Source organism: Nestor notabilis, unplaced genomic scaffold, assembly GCF_000696875.1.
Source record: "Nestor notabilis isolate BGI_N333 unplaced genomic scaffold, ASM69687v1 scaffold30723, whole genome shotgun sequence".
In the NCBI taxonomy this organism is placed as follows: domain Eukaryota; kingdom Metazoa; phylum Chordata; class Aves; order Psittaciformes; family Psittacidae; genus Nestor; species Nestor notabilis.
The window spans coordinates 132-10141 of NW_009921083.1; the positions used below are offsets into that span (position 1 = coordinate 132).

At 50.0% G+C, this 10010-nt stretch overlaps 1 protein-coding gene across 1 annotated transcript; it reads left to right on the plus strand.

The window, feature by feature from the left end:
- The first annotated feature begins 297 nt into the window (after nucleotides 1-297).
- On the plus strand, nucleotides 298-9283 carry FAM78A (family with sequence similarity 78, member A). Its single transcript, XM_010010993.1, is given in 3 exon segments — nucleotides 298-584; nucleotides 587-875; nucleotides 8755-9283. Coding segments are annotated over 3 exon segments (858 nt in total). The 5' UTR covers nucleotides 298-544.
- The last annotated feature ends 727 nt before the right edge of the window (nucleotides 9284-10010 follow it).

Here is a 10010-nt window from a genome sequence, read left to right on the forward strand (position 1 = left end):
ACTTCGTGCATTTTCCACCCGTCGTTTCTTTCGGGTTTATTATTGTAATTTTTGTGCGAAAGGAAGTTATGAACAACTGCAAGTCAGGAAGTGGAAATCCACACCGGTTGTGACAAGCCGGGGCTAAAAACTATTTCATTATTTATATAGATGTGTCTATCAACATTCTGCTTTTCATCCAAAGAATAAAGGGAAATACCGGCTAGTTCTGTGTTTGACGGTGAATGACAGACCGCGTCTGAGGAAAGGAAGGACTAAATATATCAGCTAAGAACACCACCGTTATTTATTGAACTCAAGAGCCCTTTTTTTTTTAACCCAAAGACTGTCTGAGTGATATATTTAATGGGTCATTAAAAGGGGAAAACAATTTTAAAGGCCCTTTTTGCTTCTGAAGTGCAGCTAGCCTCAAAAATAGGAGCAGTACTTGTAAGACAGATACTCAAATTAAGGCTTTACGTGATGAATTTTCTATCCTATGGATATCAGTTTTGAGATTACAAACCACGAAGATCTGTAATTGATCTAGCACCAGATAATTTCAATGCCTAATATTCCCCAGGATTGCTGGAGTACCCTAGGAGCTGCGTCGGACTGTACTCGGGGTATGCCATGGGCTGTATTCAGAGTATTAGCTGCAAATCCAAAGTTTTCCGGGAAAGTATTTCAGTGATTGAAGTCAAAGCCTCCATCGATCCCATTCCCACCAGCATCGACGAGTCCTCCAGCGTGGTCCTGCGCTACCGGACCCCTCACTTCCGAGCCTCTGCACAAGTGTTGGTGCCCCCTATTCCCAAGAAGGAGACCTGGATCGTGGGCTGGATCCAGGCTTGCAGCCACATGGAATTTTACAATCACTACGGGGAGCAGGGAATGTAAGTATTTCCACGAGCACGTGCGGGTCCGTTTGCCTTGTGGGAAGGACCACGGCCTGGGTGGGAAATACTGGATTAAGCTGAAAATTCTAATGCAGTTGGTTTGATTTTAAACCCCAGCTCTTCTGAAACTTAGCAGGACTTTATCATATGTTTAAAATACAGGAGAGCTTGTCCCTGCCCTTTAGAAGGAGTGGGTGTTCTTCCCTTCTAATGGAAATGTGCCCAAGCCATAACCAAAACCCACTTGTTCTCGTAGGAACCCAAAAGCAGTACTGCATTTCCCAGCAGCTTTTGAGCAGCACTGAAGGTCCTGGAACCCCAGATCAGCCCTGCCACCACAGGCACCCTTGTTTTGATACGTGTTTTACATGAGGGGTCCCCCTGACTGCCAGCTCTTCTCATCTGCATCCCTTCCCATCCCTTCCAGGGTAAATCCGCTCCTTGAGAAGCCCCAGGGAAACCCAAGGGCTGACACTTGTGGCACATCGCTGGCCCCAGCGGACACTACTGCTGCTGCAGTGGGCCACAGCCAGGAGCTCAGTGGCCCAGCAGCTTTGGGAACACATTTAACATCATGGGATGGATCCTGCTTGCTTTGCCCATGGCAGCAGGCAGCCTACAGGGAAAGAACAAGATGGATTTAACCTAGTGAGAGTTAAATCCTTTGCAGGGTCAAAATTTCACATTACCCTCTTTTTGGGTAATATAAGAGGGGGAAGATAGATATCTGTGTAAGGCAGGGGGACACTAGGGGCTGTTTGCACAGGAAAACTGCCCTGTTACTGGTCAGACAGTAAGAATGAGACAGGAATGAGTCAAATGAAAATGTCACCTCCCTACTGAGAAAAGTCATCTCTCCCCAGTCCCCCACCAGTTTGTTCACCAAACGTTGGTGCAGGATTTGGCTCGTAGTTGAATCAGCAACAGCACCTGATGTCCAGATGCCTGCACAGACCAGCAGTTCTGCAGCGCACGGTGCTGGCAGCACTGGGTGCAGCAGAGATCTGTCTGTCCAGCCACGGGGATGAGCCTGACCGCAGAGCCTGGCGCTGGCAGACGGTTTGGGGGCTGGAGGTGCTGATGCTGCCCGGTCTCAGGGGCAACGGAGGAAGGATGGGAAGGTCAGGTCCTAAGGAACCCTCCCATCTGCTCATCCAAGGTGCCCTGTGTCAGGGGGATGCTAGCTCAGCCCTTCAAGGGTCGTTCTGGGTGGCTTAAGGGATGGTCAGTGAGGAGGGCTGAGGGAACACAGAGTAGGGCTGGAGAGCAGCAGGATAGACTGACAATGCAGAGCCTCCCTGCCATCAACCTGAACATCTGCACGCACACCCCGGCCCTTCTTCCCTCCCTCCTGCCTGTAAGCTCAGATGAGGACATGGGTTCAGCATCCCAGACATAGAGTGAATACATGTTGTAAGATGTGGACCAGAGCGAAAAGCACGTGAGGAGCAGCCGTGACAGTGTCCCCCCCACCTCTGTCCACATGTCCCCTCTCTGCTCGAGCATAAAGTGCCTTGAGAAGCAAACTGGCACCTGGCGAACACCAGCAGTGAGGCTCAGCGAGGGAGCAGACCAGCTTGTCTCGATTTTAAAAGTACTTACAGCAGGCCCAAAATCTGTAGGCTTTTTGGCTCCGACCCCATCTTTAGCAAGGACAATTTGTTGCTCAGATGTTCCCAATTCCAGGCCTTTGGGATTTGCATGTGTAATTCTCAGGCTCATTTAGAAATCCAGTCTTCAGCGACCAGCTGCAAAGGAAAACAGAGAAGTCCACTGTCTATGAATACAGCTCACATCCACTGAAACAAGGAGGACTGGGCAGAGAGCTGTTCTGCCACTGCTGCTGTGGGCTGCAAACCTCAGCGTGTCCTTCTAGTTCTCTGCACCTGAGTTTCCCTGTGTTTGAAATGAGGATTTGGCACAGTGTTCCCTTGCTGGAATGCTTTGAGACCAAGAAAAAGTTGTACCTACATGCTGAGTGCTGTAAACAGGTAGTCAGAATTAAACGCTGCAGGTATGTCAGGGAGTTATTAGCTAGAAAATCACGGAAACAAAGATTTTTCCCTAGGAGGTTCACTGACATTTAAGTGATACAGAAAAAGGAGTTACCCAAACATAAGTAGGAATTGGTCTGCTCCTCCACTCTCTTTCTATAGACCTGTCACCATCTGAAAGCTATAAATAAAGGCGTTTGGGAGGAAAGGCTTCTTTCAATGCCATTGACGCATGCTCTTGGAAGACCTTTATAGAGAGAGGGACAGGACACAAACCTGAAAGATGGGCAGAGCCTTTAGCTGGTGTAACTCAATGTAATCCCACTGACCTCCACAGAGCTGCATTGATTTATGCCAGCAGAATATTTGTCCCAACTTTCCATGATAAAGAGAGGCTGCTACAACAAACAAATCTTTAATCACTGGTGCAAGCAAACAGAAAACTCCAAATCATCAAAAATCAGTTGGTCAGCTGGAGCATCAGTGCTTACAGCAGGCTTTGGATTAATTTTTCACTTCCATGCTCCAAAGTTGTTAGATGTGTATAAGCTGGCCATTATGTTGGGGACAGAAACAGCTGAGAAATACTGGAGCAGATGGAGTGGTGCCTATATAGGGATGTTAGTTACAGAGGGAATAATTCAGACACGTTTAAAGTGGCACTGGCCGTTTGGGGCTAAACGCAGTGGTTTTAGATGTGAAGGAAAATAATTAAAGCTTAGATGACACATAAATGCTGGCGTTATTTTACATGTAAGTCAGTAGATACTGCTGGGAATGTGAATACCCCCAGCATGAGGATGTGGATGTGCTCTCTGACCCCACTTCCATGCAGAACTGAGGCAAACTCCTGTTCAGCCCCATGACTGCTGTTGCTGCTCCCTTTTAGCAGGATTTTACCCTGTTCCTCAGGGAAGGATGCTGCTGTGCAGTGGGAAGCACCAGGATCAGGTCTGTGTGGGAGCAGCTGGATGGGGTCCCTCGTGGGATCTCCCCTGTGGGTGCTGATTCCTGTGCCTCATCGTGCAGCACTTGGTGGGACCCGTGTTAGTGGCTGGGTGATGCCAGAACAGCATTATCCAGCCTCGTTTCTTCATCTCCATGGAGATGTGCAAGAAGCGGTGCAGATGGAGATATGCAAAGCAGAGAGAGAAATAAATTGGAGTTTGAATATGATCAGCCCAGAATCTGGAGAAGTTTCAGGTAGATATTTCTCCCTGATGGGGCAGCTTGCAGCATTACATCATCGCTTTACCTACACAGCATCTCTCTTGTGACATTAAATCTTCTATGCCCTGCAGCGGAGACACAATGAACTCAAGAAATCAACTTGTCAAGAGAATAAACCCCCAGTCCTTTGGAGGGAAAACTAGATTCACCACAGGAAAAAATAAGGTTATCCTTTCCCTGGGAGGCAAAGGGAGGTCAGTTCACAGTGGGAATTTACCCTCTGGAGGTTTAGAGGAGAAGGCTTTGCTGCCCTTACCTGTGCTGTAGGCATACAGCTCAGCGCAGGTAAATAGACCTGATTTGAGCCTGCTCAGCTAAAGCAGGAGAAATCTGTCCCTTTCTCTTAATGCCAGCTTTCTGCTGGTGTTCCTCTGTGAACCAGCATGCAGCAAACATCACTGCCGGTTCACGAGCAGGAACACGCAGCTGGAGGATGGGGGGGGAAGAGGGACCACAGCAGCGTGACTCCGACAACAGGGAACAACATCTTGAATTTCCTTCCTGTTCTTTGCTCTAACCGTGGCTTGAATCGCTTGATGTGCTGAAGTAGGCGAGACAGGCACTGGAAAGGGCAATTTAAAATCAAGCAGTTCCGACTGTCAGGTTCTCTTTCTTTCAGCCAGGCACCAGCACAGCGCAGGGAAGGGAAGGAGGGAAGGAGGGAGGGAGGGAGGGAGGGAGGCAGGAGCAGGGATGTGAAATACTCGAGACAGCTTTTCGCTGCCCCCACACACACTGCACTGGTACCTGCACCGAGCACAGTCTGCATCCGAGATGGGCTTCTCTTATCTACGGAGCTGGTGGAGAGGAAGGGTGTGGGAAAGCACAAGGTTACGCAAGTCCATCTGGCCTGTGACTAATTAGGAGCTGGCTTTAAGGAAGTGGTGCTCATAGTGCCTGATGCCTGACTTAAAAGGATAACTGAATATACCCGTGTCACTGCGGGATGCACAGGGCTGGAGGCTGCTGTGCCTGGATTTGCTGTCACTACACAGGCCACTGCAGTGATGGCTCCCGTTCGTGCCGGGGGGCAGCCATCTGGGGGGCTCAGGGTAAGCTGGGGGCTTCATTTCATGTGACAGAATAGGAAGAAGTGTATCTGAATGAGGACTAGGAGGCTAAAACCTACGTAAAGCTGCTTGGCTGTCAGCAGCAGGACTACAGTTGTGCCACAAGAAGTAGCTCAAAGTTCCTTCTGATAGGAAAAAGACATTTGTTAATAGAGATCTGTGAGCATCCAGTCTCTGGTGGTACCCATCCTGACTCTGAAGCTTTCAGAAGTGGCAAAAACAAGCCTGTCAGTATTAGAAGCCGGAACCTACTGATTTTGGAGGTGATCAGCCACAGTGAATCCACGAAACCAGATAGGTTGGTTTCTTTTCATGCCTCTTCCCTGCTACTGTCAGCAAAGTGTTTACTGGGCACTTTCTGGTCTTTTCTTGGCTCGACACCACCACAGAAAGATGCTGATGCAGCCAAAGATCATTCCACAGCGTTCTTTCAAAAATCATCCAAAAAGCCAGTTGCTGGCATATTATTTAACATGGACACTCTGTGCAAGCAAAGGCTACCAACCTGGCCAGCAAGCAGGCTTTGCTGTAGCAGCAGGCGAGGGGCAACCACCACCAGCAGCAACCATCTGGTTTTGCTCGTCATGGGATCACCATAAGGCCTCATTTTTCTTCTCATGACTAAGCTGTGCAGGCAGAGCCTCATGGTTTTGAAACCCCAGGGTTAACCACACTCGCTAAGAATTAAGCACAGGGCGCTCCATGAAGAAACACAGCCCAGTTTCTTCTTCCCCACTCCTGCCCATGCCTTTTCCTAAGCAGGGTGTACTTCTGAGCCCGTGCTGCTCACCAACACACTCGGCTTTGCAGCATTCTGCCTTCAGCAACCTCCCCATGCCCTGACACAGCTCCAGTTCTTGCTCTCATTTAAACCCTGGGCAAATACTAAGGTCGTGCAGCAACCTGCTCTAGTGGAAGGTGTCCCTGCCCGTGGCAGGGGGTTGGAACTGGATGAGCTTTAAGGTCCCTTCCAACGCAAATCAGGTGTTATCTACTGGTCTGAGGGTCACGCACCTGTAGGGACAAGCAGATCTTAGTTGACCTACAGCTTCAGAGCATCCTCCACCTGATTCTCCTGCCATTCACCCACCAGCCTCTGATCCAAGTAGGCTGGAGCAGCCCAGGGGGGTTATCAGCCTCTTGTAGCTGACACAAGACTCCCGGTTTGACACTGTGGTACCCGCAGAGATGCTGCAGCTGCACCTTGACTGTCAGGGTGAACCTCTGGGAAATCATTGCATCTCATCCCCAGGTGACAGCCAAGCTGAGTGCTGGCCACTGAATGGAAAGTAATCCTAAACCATCTGCTGAAAGGGAGAGAAAGAGCCCCCAGATGGTGTTTCAGAGCTGGGCTGTGCGGTGGGGAGGAGGTGGGGGCTGCAGACACGACCTCTGCTCATCTGCCTGCTGAGGGCTGCGTTCTATCCAGCATCCCCAGAGCTTTTCCCTGAAGAGCATGGGGGATGGCGAGCAAGGATGACTCTGGTTTAGAGAGCAGAGCGCATCAACATCTCTGCAGTGATGGGGGTCCTGGCAGGGCTGCTCAGGGATCTCCTTTTGGCTGCCTTCACCACAGATTTTCTTCCAGGGAAAGGACTCCCTCTGCCTGCTGGCCAGGGGCTCGGGAGGGGAGGATTGCTGCGGCTGCGGGGCACAAGATGAACACGCCCTCTGCCTGCTGGCCAGGGGCTCGGGGGGGGAGGATTGCTGCGGCTGCGGTGCCAGAGCTGACAGCAGCCCCTAAATCTGTGCGCGGAGATGTCGCGCTTGCATAACCCCGGTCCTGCTGCTCGGAGCATCCCTGCATCCCGCCTGCACAGCCCGCGTCCTGCCTTGCCCTTAACCTCCCAGGCCATATCTGACTGGCAAACCAGCCACCTCCTGCACAGTACAGCCCTTTGCCCAATACCTGCCATGGCACAGGGGGGATTTTTTTCCTAGGACCCCCCCTGCTTGCGTGAAAAGAGAGAAATGAGATCTTTAAATCCCCTGCAGTGTCTTCTAGCTCCAGCCAGACATTTACAGCCAACTGCTGAACGATCCAGTGGCTCCAAACATGGAGGCTCTTCATGGTCATTAACTAATTAACAGTCAGAACAGCCTTGTGAGACTGTCACATTAGTCCTGGCCAGTGCAGAGGAGCAGCTCACCCAGTGCTGTGTTAGAGCTGGCTGGGTCCCGCATGAGCCCCCTGCCTGCCTGCAGCCACTGGAGCCCCTGCTTCAGCCAAGGGGCTATTTTAAGCTGCAGCACTGAACTTAATAAAGGCTTGGACAGTCACTCTGCCCAGCCTGAGCACATGCCCTCAGTCTCCCTCCCAAGATAATCCATGTCCCATCACGCAGGGGGCCACAGGGCTTGGGGGGCTGGGATGCAGCCCCATATCCTGGCCCCGTGGTGGATCAGCTGCAAATGCCAGGCTGGGAGCTGCTGCCACACAGCTCTTTCTGCTGTGTCAGCATCTCTGGATGCTGGGTGGGCTGATATGTAAGCAAGGAGAAGGTACATCAGAGCCATGTCTACCAGCCTGGTTTATAAAAGAATGTCCTTAAAATACCTGGCACATGCTCTGTGGTGATGCCATCACTCTGCATATATCTCACCCTTTGTCTGAGGCATTTACAGCAGTTTGCTTCTATTGGCAAATCTAATCTTAATTAAATTGGAAGTTAAAAAAGAAAACCAACCCAAGTTGTGCACCAGCTCTGCAAGGTGACAGAGACTGTTTTCACCCCCTTGCTTGCTCAGAAGACTGACCTTTCTGCCTGCTTGCAAGCGCAGCACACAGGCAACCGGCTCAGGCAGTTTGACAAGCTGGCTGACCTCAGTTTCTCTGATTACTGTAATAGCATCCCCAGCCCGGAGCCTGGTGTGCAGGCTTTGAACTGGGTCCTTCCTAGGGCTGGAGAAGGATGGGTTACATGGCCAGTGCCAGGCAGACAGCAGGGAGAGACAGCGGCTTATCCAGGCACTGAAAGGAAAGAACAGAACAGGGCAGTGGGAAGCTTTATTGTCCAGTTGAGTCCTTGATCTTACCTCCAACACTTGGGTCTTCTGTCACCTCATCCCAGGGCCTGAGCTTGCCTCTTCTTCTGCTGACACTGGAGATATTGTGCTATTGAGAGAAGGAAACTCAGCCCTGCTCTCACCGGTGAATACAAGGCTGGAGTGAGCTCTTGTGTTCAGACAGCCAAGGACCTGCAAGGAGATACCTGCAACGCTGGATTATCTCCAGCACTGGAGCTTTCCTGAGCACTTACCCTTTGCAGCCGTACACAACCACCACCACAGTCTGAACCACAGCAGGTTGCCACCGGTCCCTGCGAGGAAAACTCTGTCCCTGCTTGGTGCTTGTTCCTCAGTGGTGTTTAACAGCAGGACAGACTTCAAAGACCAGTCCTGGAAACGTGCAGGCAGTTCTAATGGTAGGGATGAGGTCTTTTCGGCAGGATGGTGTGAAAGGCACAAATTCCAGTAAAAGCTAAAGGGGGGGATGCATTCACAACTCCTTCCTTGAAGCCTGGCATGTTTCTAATCTGATTAATTAATGCATTATCCATAATTTGCTGTTGATTACGGCAGGTCAAGTTGGGAGCTTCCGGACCTACTGGACGGTAAAATCCAGGCCATCAGTGACTCGGATGGAGTGAACTATCCCTGGTATGGGAACACGACAGAAACCTGCACCATCGTGGGTCCCACAAAGAAGGAGTCCAAGTTCAACATCAGCATGAACGACAACTTCTACCCGAGCGTGACGTGGGCAGTGCCCGTCAGCGAGAGCAACGTGGCCAAACTCACAAGCATTCACCGGGATCAAAGCTTCACCACTTGGCTGGTTGCAACCAACACGGCTACCAATGAGATGGTGACCTTGCAGACTATCAAATGGCGCATGAGGCTGGGCATCGAGGTGAACCCCAGCAGACCCTTGGGGCAGCGTGCCAAGCTGCAGGAGCCCTCTGCTCAAGAGCAGCCCCAGGTCCTTAGCAAGAATGAGCCAATACCACCCAGTGCCCTTGTCAAACCCAATGCCAATGATGCTCAGGTACTCATGTGGAGGCCAAAGGATGGACAGCCGCTCGTGGTGATACCTCCCAAACATCGGTAATACAAACCTGGCGTCCCGGCACCAAAAGGGAGAAAAAGAGAAACAAACCAACCAACCCGAAGCAAAACAATCACTTAGGTTATTAGAATACACACGTAGAATCTGAGCAAAATCAAAAATGCACTTTTTATTCATTCAACAAATGCAACCATTCTACCTTCTCCCATTGGGACGGATTTCACTGTGCTAAAGCTAAAGAGGAGACCTTTGACTGGGGTCTGTCTCATCACTGGATTCCTAAGGGAAGAAACTAACACTGATGTCTACCCCTAGAGCTCTTTTTCTTTCTTCCCTATTTTAGTTACTGTTTGAACTTCAGTCTCATTAGCTTGTCCAGACTGCCCAGAACAAGAAGAACATTTTATTTGGGATTTTAAAAGGTTTTTTTCTTTTTTCCTTTTTTTTTTTTTTTTCCATTTTGGTTGAGAACAAAACAAGTTCCTGGAGCAAAAAGTTGACTATTTAAGATAAGGAATATTATTATTATTTTTTTTAAGCTGTCAGGTTCTGAGTTGCAAATCCAAGTCATGCGGCCTTATGTAGACTTTGCTTTGCATTGCCAAACTTTTGCCTTAAAGCTACGTTTGAAAAAGAACAAACCAACAAAACCACCACCAGGCAGAATGTCCTTTCTACGGAATTTTTGGGAGAAAGTTTTGGAACAAGGAGTAGATTTGTCAAAGTGTCTCGGGCTGATGGATGGGGAAAAAAAAGGGCCTGAAGTTGG